Here is a 25,306-nt window from a genome sequence, read left to right on the forward strand (position 1 = left end):
TTATGGACACTTGTGAATTCAATTAAAGTTATGTTTTTATTTATTCTATTTTTATCAAATTATTTTCCAAAATCTTTTTCAAACAGTTTTCTAAAGAACTACGTAACCCGATTTCTCATTTTAAATGAAAATACGTAAGAATAAGGTCAATCTTTATCGAAAACATAAAATAAAAAGATATATTTTTGTTTCTTGAAACTACGTCAATTTTGTATCCTTAATTAAAGTTATTATTTTTAAATGAGCGCAAGTCCTAATATCTTCCTCACGCCTAATCGATTTTCGAAAGTAGTTTAGGCCTAATCGATTTTCGAAAGTAATTTTCCATAACTCAATTTTAGTTGACATTTGTTAATACTTTTTAGCTTTTATAAATTAAATTTATAAAATAGTTATTTCTATTTTAAAATCAATAATATATGAAAATATTACTCTAAATAAAAAATTCTAACCATGCAATATTTCCTTTACTTAATTATTATTTTTTTCTTATCATCATTATTATTGTCATATTTTTTATTTCTATGTTTTTAACATTTTATCATCATAAAAATAATGATTAAAATAACTATAATAATAACAAATTATATTATAAATCAAATTGTAAACCAAATTAATATTTCTTTAATTTAAGTAAATTTATTCTATCATTTATTTTCTTTTTAAAATATTTCATTATTAATTTATTTTTTAATTTTCTTTCTCCCTTATTTTATAAATCTTCCAATTTAATTTTTTTGACAATATGGTAGCTATAACTTTAATAGTATAAATATATTATTGTATTATCAAAAAATTTATTAAAACAATCTAGACAATTCTTAAATTTTTTATTTATATATCAACTTTATTAAATATAAAATTAAAAGAAAGCGTTGCATAGATGAATATTTTTTAAATTTGAGAAAGCATACCATAGCTCCTGAGAACAGTGAACAGTTAGGTGTTATTGGGTATTTGCTTTTAATTTTGAAAAATAATCTTACTTATTAGATCTTTTAAGAAAATCACAACCCATCTTCCTTATATTTTTTAATATAATATATTATCTACAAGTAATGTAATCATTAGTAATATTTTATGATCAATTATTTAAGATCACGTTTCCATGATGTAAATCAGTTTAAAAAACAAATTCAGTTTTTTTTTAATTATTTATATTATATTATATTATATTGATTATGTTATTATATATTAACAAAATATATAATCTGTCATAACCATTAAAATTCACTCAAAGACCCGTCTTAGTGGATTACATGGGTCAAGAAAGGGGATCCGAAAATCAGATGGTGGAACGTTGGAAAAAAAACTCTAAGTTTTCAAAATTTCATGCCACTTTCTGCATGCACTCTTCTTCTCCAGATTTCTGAAAATTCCATTCTCTCCTCCTTCTCTCTAAAAAGCTCTTACTTCTCTCTAAGAATTCTCATTGTTTCTTCCTCTAATCATCACTCAGGCACCATTCCCACTCTTCCGGTGTTAAGGGCTTTCGATTGAATCGATCGGTTTGTGAAGCTGAGCTAAGTTCTTCTCTCCACTCAGCCGTGCGGTTTTTTGGACATGCAAACCAAGTTCTGGTTTCATGTGTTGATCACTCTTCTAAAAATGAGTAGTTCTGATAGTGTTTTGGTTTTTACTTGGTTTAGTTTTGGAGATTTGTTGAGCGTTGAGGGTAAAAGGATTTGTAGAGGTGAACCAGTAATCATACCTGTGAACGTTCGGTCACCTTAAAGGTAAGGGAAGCTTATATAATTTGATTTTATTTCTCGTTTTTGAATGCTGGCATGCTTGTTTGATTGTTGGATGAAATATGAAGTATGATTGTACCATGTTTTGGCTGTATGAATGCATGAAGATAAATGCTGAGGAATGAATTAATAAGAGTATGAGAATTCTAAGTCTGTATTACTATGTGGAAATTGATGTTCGTCACTGAAGGTCATTGACCGTTCGGTTTTCTTGTGGACTCGGTTGGAACTAGATTTTTTCATTTGGATGGAATTCCAATTGAGGACTGAGCGTCTTCGTTTAGTAATATTTATATATATATATATATAAGCGTTCAACCAAGGATATTCGTTCCTTGGTATTCAGTTATAAATGTAAGTATATCTATATGTAATTGTATATTTCGTTCGTCCTTGAACATTAGTTAAGTGATATCTTATATTTATCAAGCCTTTATTCTATAAATTAAGTAGTGTTCGGTCTTACACCAAGCGCTCGTACTATGTAGTGCTCGGTCTTACACCAAGTACTCGTACTAAGTAAGTGCTAGGTCTTACACCAAGTGCTCGTTATCCTTTCTATAATCTATCTTGATGATAAGAGCGTTCGTCCAAACTCAACAGTGTTCTCTCTCCACTGTGCTCGGTCTTCGACTGACATTAGGTTTTCTTGATGATAAATTCATAAATAAGCTAAGTATTTATAGCGTTCGGTTTCTTCATAAGATTCCTTTAAGTACTATCATTTGATGTCTTACAGTGTCTTTATCCATTGGTTTTGGCCTAGAGTCTTAGTACTCGGCCTAGGCTTTACTGTGTTCGGTCTAAACGCTCATGAGTCAGCTCATTAAATTGGCTCACTTAGTGAATAACATTCGCTTCTATTAGTCCTTGTGAAATATTATTGTAATCAGTCTCTTCCCAACCCCGATAGTCACTCTCTTGGTTTTGATCCGTTTTGGAACTGGAAACCTCTCGATCTCACTCCAAATGTTCGGTCTCATTCGGGGTTGAAAATTTACGTTCGGTATTTGGTATCCTAAGGGATCGTTGTTCAAATTGGTTCAGTTGAGGTTTAATAATGAAAGATGATGGAGTATGATATGGATGAGACATATTTGATTATGAAAGAGTATTCCGGGGAGGAATATCTCATGAATGAATATTGGAATTGGTAAAGTATGAATGTGGCATGCTAAGCTGGCGATTCATCCTGATATTCCATGATTACTCGTTCTCACGTAGAGAAGGGTAAGTCATCTGTGGGAATGGCAGAAGGTCCTAGTCCTTATGATTAATTTGGACAGATAAGACTAACCTCGGGTGACAGCTGTTGAGGGTATCTCAGTTATTACATCACCCGGGTGCACGAACGTCGTAGCTACACAGAATTCATATAGTCCGGACAGTTAGAGTCTAGTATTAGGCTTTGCATGAAAGAGTTAATGATTTTATCTGATTTAATTGATTGTGTGTAATATATGCCGATACATGAATTAAATTACATAAGCTTACCCTATTTTTCTGTCTTGTTCGTTTTGTACGTTCGGTTGTTGTCCTGTCGCAATGATCATCTGTGTGGATGTGAGCAGAAGGAGAAAAGCTGTTGGAAAAAGCGTTGGAAGAAGAAAGTTTAGTCGAGGTAGAAGTTAAGACCGAACAGTGTAACCGTTCGGTCAATATTTAGTTTAGTTGTACGATGATCGTTCGATCATCTTTTCCCTTTTTCTTTTGTATGACCGTTCGGTATAGGTCTTTTGTAAACCGTTCGGTTAAGATTGAGTAATTGTACAGTTTTAACTTTCTAGTTATTCTGTAAGGCCGTCCGGTCATAAGCGTACATCATATTTTATGTAAGACTGATCTCTAGTATTATTAACATGTGATTATTCTATTATATAGTTTTATACTGTATTTTTGGAATGTTATGTAATCAAATAATAATAGTTTAATTACACAATATATTAATATTATAAGTATCGTTTTATATTATAATTAAATGACATATTAATTTGTTAAATATGTAACAAGTTTTTATTTCCTTTCATATTTTACATTTTATATCATTATCACATGACACCTATGAGAATATATTACTATTAGTTAGAAAGAGATTTTTTATTTTTAAATTTTAATTTCAGATATACAAATTTGTTTCTTTAATTATATATTAAAAGTTATATAAATTAGGAAGAGAATTGGTGTAAGGTCACAGAAGAAAAAACTAAGGTTGGAACTACTCGTGAGGATCCGGTGCTTCCGAACCCTCCTCTCGTTCTCTGTGGAACTTCTCTCTTTCTCGCACGCGTCTTTTCTCTCTTTCTCGCACGCGTCTTTTCTCTCTGCGTTCTGGTAAACATTTTCATCCCTTTCATTATTTTTCAGTTCCTATTTGATGCATTGTGTGTATTGAGAAACATTTTCATCCTTTCAATTGCTTTTTCAGTTCCTATTTGATGCAGTGAGTGAGTGCGGCAGTTTTGGAAAAGGGGGTGATTGTTTCGTCTGTGCAGCAGGAACGTGATTCGGAAGGGGTTTAAACTGTGCTGCGAAACCTTGGGTAGAGCAAGGAGAGTAGAGTCGGCCAAGGTATGGGGTGCTAACTTTACTTGAGTTGTAATTGTTGGCTGAATGTATGATACGTGATGATAATTATTTTGTTTGGCATCCTGTTTGGGAAAAGTTGGTGTTTTAGTGCATATAAAATTAGGTTCTCTTATATGGTTTTAAAAAGAAAAAAAATTAACGCATGAATGGCGGTAGCTGGGCATGAATAAGTCTGGAGCAGTGGCATATTTATGTTGAGTCAATTAAAATAAAATTGATGTTTTATGTTATAAGGATTTGAATGTGCAGTGTTTTATGGGTTGTTTTGGTTATGTAATTGGTATTTTAATTAGTTATGTCCTTGGATATCTTCTGTGAGAGCTTAAACATATAGATGGCTATGGTGCAGTGTTTTATGGACTGTTTTGAACTTATTATTGGTTGTTCCAGCACTAAAAAGTCTGGCGTGGATAAATTTTGAAAGTTGGTGCATGGAAATAGGTTCGTGGAGTGATGTTTTTGGATAGCAAGAATTTAAGTTTAAGGTTTGAATATGCAGTGGTTGAATGTAATTTCTTTGGTTTTTTTAATTGGTAGGTTCTTTGGATATTTTCCCTGGAAGATGACACATCAATTGGGTCTTAGTGCAATGAGATTTTTGGGTGTTAAAAAGTGTATATTTTGAAAACTAGTTCTAGAAATAGTCATGGTACAACTGTAATTCTGCTAAGAAAATTTTATGGTGTAAGTCCTGAACATGCATTGCTGAATATATATATATATATATATATATATATATATATATATATATATATATATATATATATATATATATATATATATATATATATATATATATATATATGGTGTATGGATTGCTTTGAGCCTATAAGTTGTGGTTTGGTGTTTATATTGGAGGGAGCATAGGCACGTGAATGGTAGATAAGCTTGAGAAAAAAAGATAAGGACATAGTGTATGCGCCAATAATGGTTTTAAGGTTGAATTTGGTACGGTGCAGTTTTTTAAAAAGAATGCTATGTGTGTGTGTGTGTGTTTTATATATATATATATATATATATATATATATATATATATATATATATATATATATATATATATATATATACCGAGCATGTGGATGGATTGTGATTTTTGGCAAATTTTCAGCACCTGTTTTGAATTGGTATTAATTGGTATTTTTAAAATGGATAGAGTTGGTTGTAAATAGCTGCGGTTAAGTGTTTAAGTATTTTCAGATTATTATTATTATTTGTTTTTTTTTGTATGTTAAGATGGAATGTGTGTTATGAGTTTGAATCACGAATTATGTTGCAGTTTTAAAGAGCTGTTAGGAGTATTTGGTTTGTTGTTTAAGGTTGCAAGGTTGTTGTTTGAGTTGAGACCTTTGTTTCTTTGGCTGAAGTATGTATGCTGTTTTTTTAGTTATGCATATGGTTGCGAGTTATGCTTGTTGTTTATGAGTTGTGCACGGATTAGTTCTGAGCTGTGTAAATTTATGATTGAATTGTGTGAGAGTGATGTATTATGGTTGGGTGAGATGGTTAATGATGTTGAATACCTCGGTATGTGTTGGTATGCGTGATTGTGGATAAGGGTAGGGGTCTGTGAGCAAGGATTTTTGGGTTGTGTTGTTGTTTGAATGGGTCAGGGTGAGTGGAGTTAGAACCATGAGAACCATGCGTGATCCTGAATGTTTCAGCTGTGGTGACATATATATTGAACCCAAGTTAAATTAGGGCAAAACCCATTAAGAATTTTAAAATTGTTTAAAACTTATGGGAATGCTGAACACTGGCATTTAAATTGTTTTTTGTATGTAGAAGATTAAGATATGAAGAAGAAAAGTACCAGAGGTTTGGAGTTGACTTCTTACATTTAAAATGTTGTTGTGAGTCACATTTTCTTTTGTTGACATTGCTTCCCTCTGAACGTTGCAGAAACATACAGCAAAAAGTTTTTAATAGACATAGTTTGTTTACGGATTCCTCTGTATAAAAAAACTCAGAAATATTCTATTTTGCGTGACATTTTTAACACTAGCACTTGTTGCAAAGGTTGCATATATGTTACATTCTTTATTGTGTCTGCAACTATTGATCAAGTTCTGTTTACGGTGATGGGCATCTTTGACTCTTTTCATTTTCTCTAACCATGTACTCCAAAACTCGGCTAATTTATTGTATTTTTATGTTCTTGCAGTGACAATGGGGGGTGATGATAGTCTAAAGACATGGGTATCAGATAAATTAATGTCCCTACTGGGATATTCTCAGCCCACAGTCGTACAGTACATGATTGGACTAAGTATTTCATCTAATTTCATTTATGCTCCTTGAAAATTCTTCTATAGTCAGTTTGGAAATCATGTCAGCGATTCATGCGCCTTATTTTGGCAATCACTTTTTTGGTGTTGCAGCCAAACAAGCTACTTCACCAGCTGATTTGGTGGGCAAGCTAGTGGAGTTTGGGATCTCATCAATGGACACTCGTGCATTTGCGGAAGAAATTTACTCAAGAGTTCCTCGCAAGTCATCTGGTTTAAATGTGAGTTTTTTTTTTCTAAGGTGCAGTGAAATATACTGCCATAGTGTTCATGTAGCAAACCCTTTTTTTTTTTGAAAATCTCTAGTATCCGCTGCCTATTGATACTCTTCCATTCTGTATCAGCAATATCAAAAACAAGAGAGAGAAGCTGTAATGTTGGCCAGGAAGCAGAAGACTTACACAATTTTGAAGGCTGATGACGATAGTGATGATGAATCTGTGGATAAATCTTCAATAACTACTACTGCATCTGGAAGGCTTGACAATCACAAAAAAAAGCGTTTCAGGAAGAAAACTGAAGTTCAAGATGACCACGACGATGAGGCAATTTGCTCATAACCTATTAGATTCATTTTCATATTTCTTGCTCATGGTAAGTAGCTAACTGATGGTTCTTCTAACAGCATGTGAATTGTTTTGACCAAATGCAATCCTGCAGGTGATTTTGAGAAAGGAAAGTGAGAGACAAGTGAAGAGAAGAACTTCCTCCGATGATGATAATGATTCGGAGGTACTTTCTCAGTATTCTGCTCCCCTCCTCCCGGATAAATATCTAAGTTTGCCTATGCATGAGAAACTTTGTTACTGATAATGAAATTTCTGTCATTTCCACTTGTTTGATTAATGTTATGGCTGATTGTCAGCTAGCTTTTATTTTTCCCACTGCATATCCAACTCTATTTGTCAGTGGTTTGTGGTCTTGTTTTGGGTAATTAGATCCCTTACTGAGTGATGTTTTGATCCATAGGACTTGATGCGACCAAGCTATTATTGCCTGTCTTCCATATGATTTGTGTATTCAAAAGAAAACTAGATTTTCTATGGTCTATTTAATCTTGTCAAAGGGTCTTTTGTTTAAAAAACTTTCCTGTGTATACTGTTAGACCTCTACTTGTGTATAGTAGGAGAAAGACAGTTACATAACTTAACTGTCTAGGCAGTTAGGGGGTTAGGGGGGTCGGTTGAGGATACCTTGTATATAAGGGAGATTAGTTGTAAGTGGAGAGTAGTTAGTGAATTCATTTGTTTGATCAGGAACTTGTTAAGTCCTGATAGGGGGAGGTTAAGCTCTCTTCTTTCTGTAACCATTACCTGCATTTTGAATAAAGGAGACTGTTTCAGTTCAATTGTGGGTTGTGTGTGAGTTTAGAGGCGTGTTTCTCATAGGTTCTTGATAAAGAACCTATCATATACAGTGTTTCATTACATTTTTCAAAAGCATTATTTATTGTTATTACTATTATTGTCCATCTCTTGTCTTGATGTAATTTCTTGTTTATTTGCATACAGTCTGAAGAAGAAAGGTTGAAAGACCAAAGAGAGAAGGAGGAATTAGAGCAGCATATGAGAGATCGAGATGCAGCTGGGACGCGGAAGGTACTTGTCAATGTTCAATTGATTTGGTTATGTGTACTTGTTCTTTACTCTTTTAATGATTATCTTTATTTATTATTATTATTATTATTATTATTATTATTATCAGTATTATCATGGGCTAATACTACTATTACTAACTTATGGTGTTAGATAGTATCTGCATGAATTCTTTGTTATAGATAAAAGAAGAAAAATTGTTGGAAGTAATGAGGAAAATTTTGAGGTATATGGATAACAATGTGCATTATTTTATATAAAAAAATAGTATTTTATATTTTTATAAACTTTTTGATTTGTTGTTTTATAAAATATTATCTTTTTTGTTTTTGTTTTCTTTTTTTCCTTTTTTTGTTTTATGGATGAAGTTTTATTGACAAGGAAAACCCAATCAAGGATTCCTCAAAGGCCAAAGGGCCATCAAGAAGCAAAAATATTCAAACTTTCTGTTTTAAATTGGCAACAAATTGTCCATTCTATCCACATATAAGATTGTCCTGCCCTCCCCTTAACTGGCCATGTTCGTTGAGCCAAAGAAAGTGTACACAGTAGACGTGTGCATGGCATATGTAAAGGCATAGAAACACCCAGTAAAGGCTAGAATTACTTGTGCTATTATCTTTCTTTAATGCAATTTGGTTAATACTTATAGCTTAGTCGTTATTTTAAATAATGTTATTATTGAAGAATATGTTGATGCTTTTATTAGAAGCACATATACCTATTTCCGTGCACACTTATCTAATGTACTATTTTTTTGGCCTTATCTGTTATTGCCTTCTAATTGTTTGAATTGTTTCATGATTTTCAGTTGACTGAACATAAGTTATCACAAAAGGAGGAAGGTATGTTTATTGTTTGTTTGTTAAACTTATTGCTATGTACAAATACGACCCATCTGATTTCATGCATGTTTATATACATTAACTTTGTTATTATTGAATACAGTGAAAAATTGTGTTTGGAATTAATCTCCCTTGTATAGAAAATACACATAGGCCACTTTATTTATAATAAAGCAAATATGGACTAAGCCCAAAATACAAATTAAAGATAAATCTTAACAAAAGATAAGTAACTAAGACAAGAGATAAATATAAGATATCTAAGATATGTAATAATCCAAAATATCTAACAATCTCCCAAGCTGGTGCATATAAATTGTATGTACCGAGCTTGTTACAAATATAATTAATTCTCAGTCCCCGTAAATATTTAGTAAAAATATATGCTCACTAATCACTTGAGTTAATGAACTCAGTCTTAATATCTTTGGATACCTTTTCTTGAATGAAATGACAATCAATCCAATATGTTTGGTCCTCTTATGAAATACAAGATTAGAACTAATATGAAGAGCAACTTGATTGTCACATATAAGTGTCATTTAAGTGACATTTCTAAATTTTAACTCTTTAAGCAATTGCTTAAGCTAAACAAGTTTACAAGAGTCTGAGGCCGTAGCTCTATTATGCTTTTGCACTAGATCTTCCCACCACACTTTTTTTCTTGCTTTTCCAAGAAATCAATTTACAACCAATGGAGACACAATATTTAGAAGTAGATCTTCTATTAGAAGGCCATCCCGCTCAATCAGCATATGAATAACAAACAAATTTTGTATAGTTATTGGAACGATATAACAACCATTTTCTAGGAGATATTTTAATGTACTTTAATATATGAATTTTGCACTCCAATGATCTTTACATGGGGAATTAAGAAATTGGTTTACCACATTGGCTACAAAGGAAATGTCAAGACGAGTAACGGTAAGATAATTCAATTTTTCAACTAATCTTCTATATTGCTTAGGATCTAACATAGGCTCCCTCTGATTTGTTAGGAGGTTGGTATTAGGATCCATGGGTGTGTCAACAAATTTTGAATTTATCAATTCAGTTTCCTTCAAAATATCCAATGTGTACTTCCTTTGAGATATAACAATACCATTGTTGGATTGTGCCACCTCAATACCCAAGAAATATCTGAGTTTTCCAAGATCTTTGGTCTGACAATGGTGACAAAGATGTTATTTCATCTGGAAACTGCCATGGTTGTCATTGTCTGTAAGATGTCATCAACATATACTATTAAGTAGACATATCTAAGATATCTAACATTTATAATTACCAAAGTAAGGGTTTAGGGTTTAAGGTTTAAGGTTATGTTTGTCAATAAGGATATCAAATCTCGTCTATTTATTGTCTTGACTTCTTTTTCTCAATATTAAAAAACTATCCATGCTATTATATAAACATGGTTTCAGCTCAATGCTTCTCTTTATCTTTATAGTTTAAAGATTTCTATATGCTTGTTTTGTAATCTTGGTTCAATCTGTTTTGTAACAGAAGAGGCAATTCGAAGATCTAGTGCTGCAGAGCCGGAGGATATTCAAGCTTTGAGGTTTGTTATTACATTTTTGGGTGTTGCATGGGTGTGGGAGTAGTCTTTTACATGAGAAAACATCAAGGTTTGCCGTCTTCCGGGTAGTGGTTAAGATAATAATCGAAAAGAAAGTGTTTTTATTTTTGGGAATGTTTAAGCGATTGACACTTACAAGCAGGTAATTTGATGTTTAAGATCCTGGTTAGTCACTGAGGAAGAAAAGGCGGAAAAACTGAAAATCTAGCAAAAGTTCTTTTAATAAATACATAATATGAAATGTATGAACAACTTAACACTTCAGTGCTAAAGTTTAGATTATGTATGATATATCAAGCAATTTTAAATTACTGTAATTTTTTTATCTGTATATTCAGACCATATCTGTTATATATATTATTATTTTGAAGTTTAAAAACTATTGCAAAAATTAGTTATATTTATTTTTTTATTTCATTATTATCTATAAATGCATATTGCTTTTCATACGTAATTAAGTTATATCTATGAAGAAATTGGTTTATGTCATGATGTGTTGTTGACCGGAGGAAATAAAGTGCTATACCAAGTTGCTCTGAATGATATTTGGTAGTGTCTCAAAAGGAATGCATTTCTAATGAAAAACCTTTGAAACTTAATTTCTTTGGGATTGATTTGATTTCTTGGTTGCTTTTTTGTGCTCAACTTATGGTTTCCTTAAGGGAATTTTGTATGGTAAATTTGCATAAGGAATTGGAGAGCTATCTTGTATTATTGAATGGTAGATATTTTGGGTAAAATGGATAGGGGGAAAACTGAATGAAATTTAATGAAATATTGAAATTTTGGTTTATGTTGCCAATGGAATTTTGTATGGTAAATATTGAAGTATCCGATCAGATATTGTTGTTTTTGTCTTTCCTTGACTTGTTTAAGGATAAATTGCCATTTATTGGTTTGAAATGACTTAAGTTTAGCACAGTATGTCATGTTACTGACAGTTTCACCACTGTCATTGCAGAAAGGTTTCAAGGCAAGAATACTTGAAGAAAAGGGAGGAAAAGAAATTAGAAGAACTAAGGTATGATGCAACTAAGTGTCTTAAGGTTCTTTGTTAGGTCACATTTTTGGTCAATAAATAAATTATAGTTTGATTGCATTACTTTGCTGTGGCATGCTAGTATCGTATTAGTTATTTATTTTATCATTGAGTTTAGTAGTTTTTCTTGGTTACCGCAGAGATGATATAGAAGATGAGCAATATCTGTTTGAAGGTGTGAAGCTTTCGGAAGCAGAATATCGTGAACTGAGGTAATCTATCTGTTTGGTGGTTTCTTGAGTTCCTCTTCAATTTGTTTTGTGGTACTATTGGACAGTTTTTTATTTCTTTTTTTCTCAATTAAAGATTGTACCAACTGAATCATGTGAAGCAAATGCGATGCCCGGCTTTGGTCTCTACCATAGTCCTTGCTTTAGGGGATATTTGATATCCGAGAAATCTTTTCATACTTGAGAATTACAAATCCTATGAATTATTAATCCTAGGAATGACCAAATTCTGATTGGTTAGTAAAAAATATTGGTTAGAATATTTCTACAAGTTTTCATTATGTGTTATTTTTATTTAAATCTTTAATTTATTATTATGTTAGATGATTTGATAAGAGACTCTCACTTCACTATGGAAATGCCAAAATTCTAGAAAACTAAAAATTGTTCTTTTACCAAAAGTGTACATATAGAGTTTTTTGAAATTTAATCAAATTTTTGATTTAATTTTTGATTTTTCATGTTCAATCTGTATGTTCTGAAAATGTATAATCAATTTGTATTCCATGAGTGTATAGTTTCTGTATTACCAAAAGAATTTTTATGTGCTTTGTTTATTGCCCCCAGGTACAAGAAAAAGATCTATGAACTTGTGAAGAAGCGCACAGAGGAGGCTGACAATGTGAATGAGGTAAATAATCATTTAATTTGTATTCATGAGAATGTGATGCTGGTTGGTTATTTATTAACTGTTGATTATTGTTGAAATAATTTTTTTGTTAGTTTAAGTTGCTTGCCAGTTTATTCCCCTTTAACTTTCTATTGAGTATTACAAGTTATTGCTGTTAGGATATTTATCCTATTTTATTATCATTATATTGTGTCAAGGGTTATCCTATTTATCATGATTATATTGTGTTAAGGGTTACCCTATTTATCAATTATATCGTGTCTAGGATTATCCTATTTATCATGATTATATTGTGTCTGGGGTTACCCTATTTATCATATGTACTTTTGTATCAATTTATTCTTATAAATAGAAGATTGTGAGAGGGATCAATCAAGTCCTCTAGAATTATTTTACAGTTTAATTCTCAAGTATTGCCAAGACTAAGCTGTGTAGTTCTAAAATACAATGGAAGTTGGTGTGAAGATCTTTTATCTGACAGACTGTTTAATTCTTTTGGGATCTGGGAACTGATAAAGGGATCTGGACACTCAATAAGTTAAATTGATCCATCTGTGTTTTTTTGTCCAACTCTCATGTTCTACTGAAATTGCAGTATAGAATGCCAGATGCTTATGATGAGGAAGGTGGTGTAAATCAGGAGAAGAGGTTTTCTGTGGCTATGCAGCGTTACAGGTATTTCACTTGGCAAATGATCTCCACTCCAGTTGGAATGACATATACGCTATTAGTCTATTCTCATTATTCCAGTTATCATGTGTTTCCTCTCATGTTGTTTGCTTTGTTTTATTTTATAGGGATCCAAATGCTGAGGATAAAATGAATCCATTTGCTGAACAAGAGGCTTGGGAGGAACATCAAATTGGTAGACATTCTCCATTATTATACTCATAAGAAGTCCTTATTCTTTATCTAAGTTCTGAATAACATCTTTCAGGAAAGGCAACGCTGAAGTATGGTTCAAAGAATAAAAAACAAGTCTCTGATGATTATCAGTAAGTTTCTTCATCTAGAAACAAGTTTCCAGATTCAGACTGATGACCATCCAATCTCTAGAAACTTTATTGTTGCATTAGGGATCTCCGTCAATTAGGTCCATTAACATTATTCAAATTGGGTTCCTGTGGTTAGTTATCCATCAACAAAACAAATGGTAGTTAGATGAAACTATACCATAAGGATCCAGTCAAAAACAATTATAAGATCAAGGACCTAATTGACAAAAAAGTAGTTTAGGGACCTATTAAAAATTCTTAAATAGTTCATGGACCTTCTAATGGGATATAAGGTGATAGGATATAATGTGTGTAGGATAGAAGGAAACAGATTAGGAATGAGTTGTTAGTTGGTTGGAGGGCCTTTATAAGAAGACAGGGAGGTCTTGTGTCATAGAGAGTTTTTTGATATTAGTTGTATAGACAGGAGGTTGTTCCTGTGGAGGGAGAGTGCTCCCTTGAGAGTTGGATGCTGTACATTTGTATTCTCTTTCATTTGAGTAATAGATAGACTTTTTGTCCAATATTCTCTGTGTGTGTGTGCTGTTGGAGTGAAAGATTGATTTCTTTACCAAAGAATTCTATCAAATTAGTCCGACTTGTCGGATCCAGAAAAGGGAAAATAATGGAAGGAAGAATCAGCGCAGTAGAAAGGGCGATAGAGGAACTAAAAGAGGGTCATCAAGAACTCAAGGAGATGTTTAGCGATTTTATTAAAAACTCCAAGAATTTAGACAGGAATTCGGAGGGAAGTCAAGGGTTGGTGTATGGGGAAAGAAGGGGAAGGAAGGACGAGGCTGAGGAGGTGATGGAAGAAAGAGTAAATACTTTGGAGAAAGGGGCCAACAATCAAGGAAGAGCCATGACAGAAAAAAAAAGACAGTGTGCAAGACATAAGAGAAATCATCCAAGAAAAGAAAGACATGCTGCAGGAACGCATAAATCGTGGAAGGGGCTCAAAAGGAAGTGAGAAATCTGTTATGAAAGGAAAGAAAGAGGGAAACACGGGATTGGATGCTAAGAAAGATATTTTGCAAGACACCAAGAAAGCAAAGCAACCCTCAGATAAAGGAGAAAATTCAATCAAAACCCAACCATCAAAGAACCGGGAAGAAAAAGCAGTCTAGGGGTTCAAGACCTACCAACAAAAATCCAGGAATTTTTCTTGGGAAGATCTTGCAGCAACTCTGCCAAGGATAGTTGAGGGGAACAAGAGAAGCATGGTATTGGATAGTTTGACAGCAATAACATGGACTGGGAGTGAAAAAATTTTCATCCAAGAATTCAAGATATGGGAGTCCCAAGTAAAATCAACACTAAGAGATCAGTTGAGGGAGTATTCCTTGGGAAAGCTATAGGCCCTATGCAAAAAGGACAAGTTTCTCACCCACATCACCAATGTGGACATGGCTGAGTATTTGTCTAGGTGTTTGTAAAGCAAAGACACAGATAATAGTGTGGTGTTATCTAGTAGGAGTTGTTGGGATGTTAGGATGTTTATGTTGAACCATAGGTGTGGATCCAATTACATGCATAGGAATTCTTATGGTTGGTTTGCAACTAATAATAAGTGTGGTGACAATAATAGATGGGAATGGATTGAAGATATGAAAATATTGGATTTTTTCATCATGGAATTAGGGTTCTTGGTGGATGATTCTAGGTTTTTAACGCCTCATGTCACGTGAGCAAGGAATTCAGCAGTTTCTCCATGAGTGTTCATGTGATTGTTGGAAGAAGTGAGAGGGGTGATCGGATGTATGATGGGCATATGGGAAAGTTCACTTGGAGAATCAAGAATTTTACTAGGTGGAAGGACTTGTTAAAGAAGAGGAAAATCATGGATACAGAATCAAGAAATACTTCCAGTTATTGGAATTGTTTTGTTAGCCATTAGTTATCAGTGATGAACCTGAAATGGAGGATAAATCTTTCACCAAGGAATTTCAGAACCACTACTCAAAAGCTGCAAAGGATGGGGGTTGGTGTGAGTTTGTGACACTCAACAATCTCTTTGAACAAGATTCAGGGTGTTGTGTCCAGGAAAAGGTCATAGTCTCGGCTGAAGATCTTACCAAGCATGATTTCAAGTTGAGTAATAATGGTACTTCTTTGGATAATTCGGGTAGAAGAAGTTCTTTTACATGGAAGAATAAAAAGCCCCGCGCTTTCAAGGAAATAATGGAGACACAGAAACGGTTCTATAAATTTTGTCTCTCATATCGACCACCACCCAAGCCTCCAGATCTAAATTTTGTTCTGCAACAGGGTGTAATGATAGGATATAATGTGTGTAGGATAAAAGGAAACAAATTAGGAATGAGTTGTTAGTTGGTTAGTTTGTTGGGGGGCCTTTATAAGAAGACAGGGAGGTCTTGTGTCAGGGGGAGTATTTTGATATTAGTTGTATAGATTGGAGGTTGTTCCTATGGAGGGAGAGTGCTCCTTTGAGAGTTGGATGCTGTACATTTGTATTCTTGTTCATCAGAGTAATAGACAGACTTTTTGTCCAGTATTCTGTGTTTGTGCTGTTGGAGTGAAAGATTGATTTCTTTACCTAAGAATTCTATCACCTTCTGAGTGATTTAATCTCTTTAATTATTTAGATTTGTTGTAGGGTGTTATTCATCACCTCCATTCCTGTGTATAGAAATAACCGATTTAAACTTGTTCATAAATTGTTTAGGTATGTGTTTGAGGACCAGATTGAATTTATAAAGGCATCCGTAATGGATGGAGATAAGGTATGTGGATTACGCAGCTGGACTCATGGGATTTAGTGGTGATATTCTTTTGTTTGAACCAGTCTCTCTTTGCAGTTTGATTATGAAGAGCTGGAAGATTCTCTTGAAAAGTCCAGACCAAAGTCAGCTTTGGAGGCACTTCAGGTAGCCTTTTGAATTTATTCATGACTTTAATAGCTGCTTGTAGATTGAGAGGCACCCACTTGCCAGTCATTTTTCTTGTTTAATATTTAATATGAAGTTAAGATAAATGAAAATAAAATATTTAAAATAGCTGATTAATTTTAAGAGGAACTTTAACAATTAAATGTCTAACATGCTTTTCTATGTAACTGTATGAAGTATAGGGTGAAATTCTTGTTGGATCCACTAATGTTGTGGATCCCATTCCCTTTTTAACAACTTCCTTTTGAATCTTAATGGAACCCATATGAATCAAACAGTGGTATGCTGTTATCATTTTCCTCATACTATAATTACAACAATTATACTATTTATATTTTAATTCCTTTAGAAAGAAATTAAGTTACAAGGAGGTTGGCTGTTAGTCAAACTTGAGGATTAAAAATTAAAAATCTCAATCTTTTGGCAGGGTTAGTTTTTGAAACGAGACTATATTATTCACCTTTTTGTTGTTTTTTTAGGAGGAGAGGAAAAAGTTACCCATGTACCACTATCGGGATGAATTGCTCCAAGCTATTCATGATCACCAGGCATTTTCCCCTTCTATTCCTTTCTACTGAATACGAGTGAATTTCATCTCTGTTGTCAATGATCTGTTTTGTATTTGTATTCATTGCCTTTGTGTAAATATTTTCTTGTATACAATTGTGTCTATTCAAATTAAAACTCGAATATTCTCTTTATTTAGGTACTTGTAATTGTTGGAGAAACTGGTTCTGGAAAGACAACACAGATCCCCCAATATCTTCATGAAGTTGGATACACAAAGCATGGAATGGTGTGATTCAATTGCATTCATGTGCTTACAACATCTAAAAACCTTATTTTATGCTCCTGTTAATACTTTTTGGCAATGTGCAAGTATTGACAATGCTGTGCTTCTTTGCTGATGTTTTATTTTTCTCTATTCTTGTTTTGTGGGCCTTGTCAACTATTGTTTATATATTGGGGAAAAAGTAGTTACCTGTTTGATTTTTCCATGCATGTTACTATAACTCCTAAAAAAACAATTCAAGAGCAGTGGCCATGGTTTAATAATTTAATTTTGACTGTCATTCAATTATGATTACTTGTAACTTTTCATACATTGTATCATACCTTTTGTATTGTAGGCATTGAAAATGACGAAACCTAAGGTGGTTATATTTTTCTTTGCAGATTGCATGTACTCAGCCGCGGCGTGTTGCAGCTATGAGTGTTGCTGCCCGAGTTTCTCAAGAAATGGGTGTTAAATTAGGACATGAGGTAAGCTGCCCTAAGTTTTGAATATTTTAACATTATTTCTGTAGTTATTATATTATAGAGTTTATTTGCTGTGAAGATTTAACATTTTTTAGAAAATGGATATACACATTATATGTTGAGTTCTTGTCAATATGTAAGTGGATTATGCACATCTCTCTTTCACTTGTCTTAGTCTTTTAATTGTTTAATTTGAATTTTTTTAATTTTAGGTTGGTTACTCCATCCGTTTTGAAGATTGTACATCAGAGAAAACCATTCTGAAATATATGACTGATGGAATGTTACTGAGGGAATTTCTTGGTGAGCCTGATCTAGCAAGTTATAGGTGAGCTTTTCTTGGATTCATATTTGGGGTTTAGTTAGACGCATTATAATTGTTTACTTATTATGTTTGCAAATGTTGCAGTGTTGTGATGGTGGATGAGGCTCACGAGAGAACACTCTCAACGGATATTTTGTTTGGATTAGTAAAGGTGAGCAGAACATTCTGTGTTGAACTAAATCTGTTTGCCTTGTTTATAATTCTAACAGGTTCAGCGTTGAGACGTTTTGAAGTCTATTTCTTGAAAAATAAGCATTTTTATTGATATTGAAGACACTTTGGGCATATATTTGGTTGAGTCTGTTGCAAGTGTTTTCCTTTACATTGCAATATCCTCCTGTGTACTTAATATTTTTGGGCTAAATAATCATTTTGGTCCCAATAAGTGTCACATTATTTTTTGAAACTAAGAAAATTTCAAATGAATCCTTGAAATTTATAATGGTTTCATTTAAGTGTTAAACTTGTTATCATTTTGGTCCCTAAACATGTTATATTGTAACTTAAGTCATATTTCTGAATTTGACTCACGTGGTTGACAGACTGCACTTTCAGTGGAATTTTCTTGGTTAAAAAAATTAGTATGACAGTGTTATTGATGGGATTTGGAGCAGATAGGACAATTATTGGCTGAAAATATGAAGTTACGTGTGTATTGTTTAATTAGGTTCAGTTATGTTATTTAGGAATGTATTTTGTATTAGGTCTGATGGTTAACATTTATTATGTTTTTAGGAGCAGCTATTATATTAAAGTTATATAGCAAATGCCATGTAGGAAAAAAGTAAGCAGAGTACTTGAAAGTTCTTTGGGCGACTTCTGGTGGAATTTTCTCTTTAATTAATGTGCCTAAATACTAAATATCATTGTTCAATCAGCAATAAACTTTCAAGGACTAAACTGCTTGTCTACTCTCTGTTTTTGTGACAGGATATTGCTCGATTCCGGCCTGATCTCAAGTTGCTGATATCAAGTGCTACACTTGATGCTGAGAAATTCAGTGATTACTTTGATTCTGCACCAATATTCAGAATTCCAGGGAGACGATATCCTGTTGAAATAAACTACACGAAAGCTCCTGAGGCTGACTACTTGGATGCTGCTATTGTCACGTCGCTTCAAATCCATGTCACTCAACCTCCTGGAGATATATTGGTATTCCTTACTGGACAAGAAGAAATTGAAACAGCAGAAGAAATCTTGAAGCATAGAACTAGAGGCTTGGGGACTAAAATTGCTGAGTTAATAATATGCCCTATATACGCCAATCTTCCAACTGAATTACAGGCTAAAATATTTGAACCAACTCCTGAAGGAGCACGAAAGGTGGTACTTGCAACTAATATTGCCGAAACGTCATTGACAATTGATGGGATCAAGTATGTGATTGATCCAGGATTCGTTAAGATGAAAAGCTATAATCCTAGAACAGGAATGGAATCTTTGCTAGTAACTCCCATATCAAAAGCTTCAGCCAATCAGAGGGCAGGTCGTTCTGGAAGAACAGGTCCTGGAAAGTGCTTCCGACTGTACACCGCATATAATTTTCACAATGATTTGGAGGAAAACACTGTTCCTGAGATACAGCGGACTAACCTTGCAAATGTAGTTTTGACTTTAAAAAGTCTTGGTATTCATGATTTGTTGAACTTTGATTTTATGGATCCTCCCCCTGCTGAGGCCTTATTAAAAGCTTTGGAGCTTCTATTTGCATTAAGTGCATTAAATAAGCTCGGTGAGTTAACCAAGGTCGGTAGACGGATGGCAGAGTTTCCACTTGATCCTATGTTGTCAAAAATGATAGTGGCTTCAGAAAACTTCAAATGTTCAGATGATATCATTTCAATTGCTGCTATGCTTTCTGTTGGAAACTCAATATTTTACCGTCCAAAGGATAAACAAGTACATGCAGACAATGCAAGGATGAATTTTCACACGGGAAATGTTGGAGACCATATTGCATTGCTAAAGGTTCCGTTGCTACTGACTTTTTCTGTATTTTGTTGATTGTCAACTTTATCTATATGCATTTTTTCCTTTATGTGAAATGTTAGACTCTATTATTTGATCTAATTATAGATTAGATATATTTCTTGTGCCATCCACCATGACGGTGAGCTGTGCTGCATCACCCGTTGAGTTCATGGTGACCACATTGTTCTTTGTGGGTCATTCTAAATTTTTACTAGACCTTATTATTTTTGTTTCACTCAGGTCTATAATTCGTGGAAGGAGACCAATTATTCAACGCAATGGTGTTATGAAAATTATATACAGGTATTGACCTTTTACTGCAAACCATTATTTGGCGTGTCCGTCCGTATTTAGTGGAAGTGCTAGAAGAAAGTAGTATACACATTTATACGTTGTTAAGTAAGATAAGTAGCGATAATGTGATTTGAGAAAATTAAGGAATTGAGTGAAAATGGTGGGAGAAATGCTACTTTATTTAACTTGTTCTAAATATAATTTGGTTAAGTTTTTTAGTTCATTTGACGAGCATTAAGTTTTTTTACAAATTGAAGTGTGTAAAAAATATTGTACCAAATACTGCCTCAATGTTCTCATTATTGAGAGTGGTGATGTGCCATGTTAATAGTTACTTTAGAGGGTTTTCTTTTGCAGATAGAGTGGATATAGCTTTGAGAAGATGTAATTACTAATCGTTTTCTTTTTATTGATTGACTTTTTCTTATCCTTTCTACTATTACCTTTTACTTTTTTCTGCTGATAGTATTCTTTTTATAAAAGAGAATTTTAAAACTTGTTGAATTTAGGCTTGTGACTTTGATGCCTATATTTAGTTCTCTTGTCATTGTGATCTATAAATGGAGTATTTCCTCAATGATTCTCAATTAAAAATGCTTTTATTCGAATTTATTTATCTTTTGTTCATCCTAGCAATGATTTTTGTTTATTAGTTTGTTTGTGTTTATCTTAATTCCAGGTAAGGAGTATGAAACGGGCAAGGGATATCCGTGATCAACTGGCAGGTCTTTTAGAGAGGGTTGAAATTGAACTAATGTCAAATGAAAGTGATTTAGATGCCATCAAGAAATCTATTACTTCCGGTAAACTTATAAAACTGGTAATTTCTTGCATTGCAGATACTCTTTTAGTTTACTGAATCTAATTGTTAACTGCTGCAGGGTTTTTCCCACACTCTGCTCGACTCCAAAAGAATGGATCTTATCGAACTATCAAACATCCACAAACTGTTCACATACATCCTAGTGCAGGGCTGGCAGAGGTATTTTGGTATTGTATGTTGCTAATAAGTGATAATGTATGTTGATTTATTGGACCGCTTACTTAGCAGATAAAAATAACAAAGTAAAAGAGTAAGGAAGAGAGAAATTTGCAGAGATGATTTTATACTGATTTGGATATTACCAATCTTATGTCCAATTACTAATCTCAAAAACAGGGACTAACTATTCACTATCACAAAACCAGGGGAATTGGTTTCTTACAAAAACTTGTGCCTTTTAAAATTTTCTCTCAATTAAACTTACTTAGCAGATAAAAATAACAAAGTAAAAGAGTAAGGAAGAGAGAAATTTGCACATATGATTTTATACCGATTTGGATCTTACCAATCCTACGTCCAATTACTAATCTCCTACGTCCAATTACTAATCTCACAAACAGGGACTAACTATTCACTATCAAAAAACCAAGGGGAATTGGTTTCTTACAAAAACTTGTGCCTTTTAAAATTTTCTCTCAATTAAACTTACTTAGTAGATAAAAATAACAAAGTAAAAGAGTAAGGAAGAGAGAAATTTGCACAAATAATTTTACATTGATTTGGATCTTACCAATCCTACGTCCAATTACTAATCTAAAAAACAAGGGCTAACTATTCACTATCACAAAACCAAACAAACTTACAATCACATAGATACAAGTTGAAAGGTTTAGAATACACCTCTCTTGACGCCCAAGAGATGAACCACACTTCCCTAGACACACCAAGGGATGAGCACCTTCTTCAACACACAAAGCATGACACCTTCTTCAGAAAACCTCCTTAGACACGCCAAGGATGATTTGGCTTTTCCTCAGTCACAGCAGTAGTACTCTCTATTGCTCCGCAAACACCCAAGTTTCCCAAGCCTTACAAGAATACAAGTTTCTGTTGTGGTTCAGAGAATTCACAAGTTCTTAAGTGTTTTGGATGCCGTAGAATGAGAAATAAGAGTCTATTTATAGACTAAGCAATGGATACCTCCTAATTTTGGTTTTCAGCCATTCTTAATGTAATAATCAATTATTTTAAGTGTTAATCGATTATTCATTAAAGGACAAGCCTGAAAGATAGTCCAACGGCTAAAGACCGTTAAAAACTCCAATGGATGTTAATCGATTACAACCTTTGTTAATCGATTATTCCTGAGCCATTTTGAGTTTTCAGACTTTGCTATAATAATTGATTATTCCTAGTGTTAATTGATTAAAACTAATTGATTACCACTCCATTTAATCAATTATTCTAGTGCGGTTTTGACTCTAAACACAATTTTTACAAGACATATTACAAGGAATCAACAACCACTAGAAATCTAAGACCTAGACAACAAATTACACTTTATTACAAAAGATTTACAACATGATACAAGTCTTCAAAAGATCTTGTTCTTGATTGCGCATGACTTGATTTGGACATCATCAAAACTTCATCTTCATCATTTTGCTAACATGAAGGTCACTATGAGTTCCTTGTTATGAAGTATAATGTCTTTATTATTATTAATATTTATGTTAGGGTTTTGTTAGGGGCTTCCTGCCCTTTTACTTTTTAGAACTACTGTCTCCTATAAATACAGTAGTAAGTTGTATAAGGTTTTTTAAGTGAAAAATAAGACTTTTCAGCTTCTCTCAACTCTTCAAGTCTTGTTATGCCTTTTAGGCTGACAAATGCTCCAGTTATTTTTCAATCCTTAATGAATGATGTTCTAAGGCCTTTTCTATGGAAATTTGTCCTAGTATTCTTTGACGACTCCATGTGGAAGTGGCCAACTCCATAAGATGCCACTGCTTTACGTCGATTTTTGGGCCTCATGGATATTACTATAGGCGGTTTGTGCAAGATTATGGAAACATTGCCAAATCTTTGACACAACTATTGAGGAAGGATGTGTTTCAATTGACTGAGGAGACTCAATAAACTTTTACCATCTTAAAGGATGCAGTGTCACTTTAACAACCTTGGCTGTTCTAGATTTTTCTAAGCCTTATGTGGTTGAGACAGATGCATCAAGCAAGGGATTGGGTGCAGTTCTCCTTCAAGATGGTAGGCCCTTAGCCTTTTGGAGTCAACCTTTGTGAGCCCAAAACAAATCAATTTACGAGAGGGAATTGATGGCTATTGTGCAAGCAGTGCATCATTGGAAACGTTATTTGTTGGGGGCACATTTCATGATCGTAACAGATCATAAAATTTTGAAATTTCTGACTGAGCAGAAACTCTTGACAAAAGAGCAGTTCAAATGGACAACTAAATTGATTGGATTTCATTTTGAAATCTGATATAACCTAGCAGAGAAAACACTCGTTGATGCATTATCCAAATTTGCTTATACTTGTAGCATCTCTATTTTGCAGCCCCAAGAACGGGAAGGTTGGGAAGAAAAGGTGAGAAAAGATAAGAAATTAAGTGGTATCATGACAAATTTGTTGATAGACCCTAATGCCCATCCTCTTTATGAGATTAGAAAAGGAAGACTGTACTACCAAGGTAAATTAGTGTTGTCTAATAATTCATCCTGAATTCCTACAATTATTAAGGAGTTGCATGAAACACCTATGGGAGGATCTAATGGCAATTTTCATTCTCTTAAACGAGTCGCGGGTATTTTATTTTGGGAGGGCATGAGGAAATAGATAAAAAGTTTTGTTATGCAGTGTGAAGTTTGTCAAAGAACCTTTGCCCCTGCAGTGTTATTGCAACCCCTATAAATTCCAACACAAGTCTGGCCAGACATCTCCATGGATTTTATTGGAGGTCTACCAAGAGCAAAGGGAAAAGACACCATTTTTGTGGTGGTGGACAGATTCACAAAGTACACTCATTTTTTTGCTTTATCTCATCCTTATTCAGCAATGGAGGTGGCTCAACTTTTTGAAAAGGAAGTTGTCAGATTGCATGGATTTCCTTCACCCATTGTTTCAAACAGAGACAGTTTTTCTGAGCCAATTTTGGAAGGAGATTTTCAAACAAGAAGGCACTAAATTGAAGTACAACACTGCCTATCACCCACATTTGGATGGCCAAACGGTGGTTGTGAATTGCTATCTCGAAACCTATTTAAGGTGCATGACACAGGAACTCAACCAAAACAGTGGCCCACTTGGCTACCTTAGGCCGAGTTTTGGCTCAACACCAACTACAACGCCTATTCCTTGATGAAACCATTCAAGGCTTTATATGGTTGCGATCCTCCTCTCATTTTTAAAGGCACAACAATCCCATCCAAGGTGGAAAGTGTTAATTAGATGAAGGTAGTAAGGGATGAGATTTTGAAAGAGTTGAAAGAGAATTTGTGCAAAGCCCAAGAGAAAAAGAAGCTTCAAGCTAACAAACACAGGAGTCATGTGGTTTATAATGAAGGGTAATGGGTTTTCTTAACATTCAACCATATAGATTTAAATCCTTAGCATGAAAACCAAATGAAAAATTAAGTCCACGTTGTTATGGACCTTATCAAGTGGTGTAACGAGTTGGAAAGGTTGCTTACAAATTACTCCTACCACAACACAACCACATCCACCCTGTCTTTCACGTGTCTTTGCTCAAACCAGCCATGAGTTTGGTGTGACAGATTGAGAGATAGTATAATCCTCAAGACTTGTGTCCTGCTCCAACGTTTGTCTGGTACGCCGATCTTGAACAAGAACATAATTATTAGCAAAAAGAACATAGTAATTTTGGGTGCGAGTAAGCTTGCTTGTGGAGATTAAATTGAAAGGACACTTGAGAATATAAAGCACAAAATCTGGGGTAAGATTAGAAGAACGTTGTGTTTGCTAATGCCGTGAACTTTTATTTTAAAGCCATGTGCCATGGTAACAGAGGGCAAAGAATCCAAATAAGTCAGTTGAGAGAAAAGGGACTTGTTGCGATACATATGGTCAGAGGCACTAGAGTCAAGAATCCAAGGTCCAAGGGAGGAGGTTTGAGAAATACAGGCTACATGATTACCAGACTGAGCAATGATGATGACATGTGTAAGTTGCATGGCTGCCTTGTATTGGAGAAACTCATTAATGGCAT

The 25,306-nt window shown here is 33.8% G+C and overlaps 1 protein-coding gene across 2 annotated transcripts in view; it reads left to right on the forward strand.

Moving 5' to 3' along the window:
- The first annotated feature begins 3,947 nt into the window (after positions 1–3,947).
- LOC124836713 (pre-mRNA-splicing factor ATP-dependent RNA helicase DEAH1-like) overlaps positions 3,948–25,306 on the forward strand; it is a 30,437-nt gene continuing 9,078 nt past the window's right edge. The window contains exons 1-26 of one of the 2 annotated variants that reach the window (XM_088106118.1): positions 3,948–4,082; positions 4,177–4,319; positions 6,499–6,603; positions 6,716–6,843; positions 6,967–7,167; positions 7,283–7,354; positions 8,134–8,220; positions 9,029–9,062; positions 10,569–10,623; positions 11,603–11,662; positions 11,821–11,892; positions 12,478–12,541; positions 13,137–13,216; positions 13,339–13,406; positions 13,479–13,536; positions 16,223–16,280; positions 16,356–16,424; positions 16,925–16,993; positions 17,152–17,241; positions 17,622–17,708; positions 17,918–18,033; positions 18,115–18,181; positions 18,961–20,001; positions 20,245–20,307; positions 20,978–21,101; positions 21,180–21,280. In XM_088106118.1, coding sequence (XP_087962244.1) covers positions 6,504–6,603; positions 6,716–6,843; positions 6,967–7,167; positions 7,283–7,354; positions 8,134–8,220; positions 9,029–9,062; positions 10,569–10,623; positions 11,603–11,662; positions 11,821–11,892; positions 12,478–12,541; positions 13,137–13,216; positions 13,339–13,406; positions 13,479–13,536; positions 16,223–16,280; positions 16,356–16,424; positions 16,925–16,993; positions 17,152–17,241; positions 17,622–17,708; positions 17,918–18,033; positions 18,115–18,181; positions 18,961–20,001; positions 20,245–20,307; positions 20,978–21,101; positions 21,180–21,280 — 2,964 coding nt within the window. In that variant the 5' untranslated portion in view covers positions 3,948–4,082; positions 4,177–4,319; positions 6,499–6,503. Of the gene's footprint in view, positions 4,083–4,176; positions 4,320–6,498; positions 6,604–6,715; positions 6,844–6,966; positions 7,217–7,282; positions 7,355–8,133; positions 8,221–9,028; positions 9,063–10,568; positions 10,624–11,602; positions 11,663–11,820; positions 11,893–12,477; positions 12,542–13,136; positions 13,217–13,338; positions 13,407–13,478; positions 13,537–16,222; positions 16,281–16,355; positions 16,425–16,924; positions 16,994–17,151; positions 17,242–17,621; positions 17,709–17,917; positions 18,034–18,114; positions 18,182–18,960; positions 20,002–20,244; positions 20,308–20,977; positions 21,102–21,179; positions 21,281–25,306 lie in introns of those variants that run through there. The other variant, XM_088106119.1, reaches the window with a different exon arrangement.

This window comes from Vigna umbellata, chromosome 2, assembly GCF_029865625.1.
Source record: "Vigna umbellata cultivar VRB3 chromosome 2, Vumbellata_1.0, whole genome shotgun sequence".
Lineage (NCBI taxonomy): Eukaryota > Viridiplantae > Streptophyta > Magnoliopsida > Fabales > Fabaceae > Vigna > Vigna umbellata.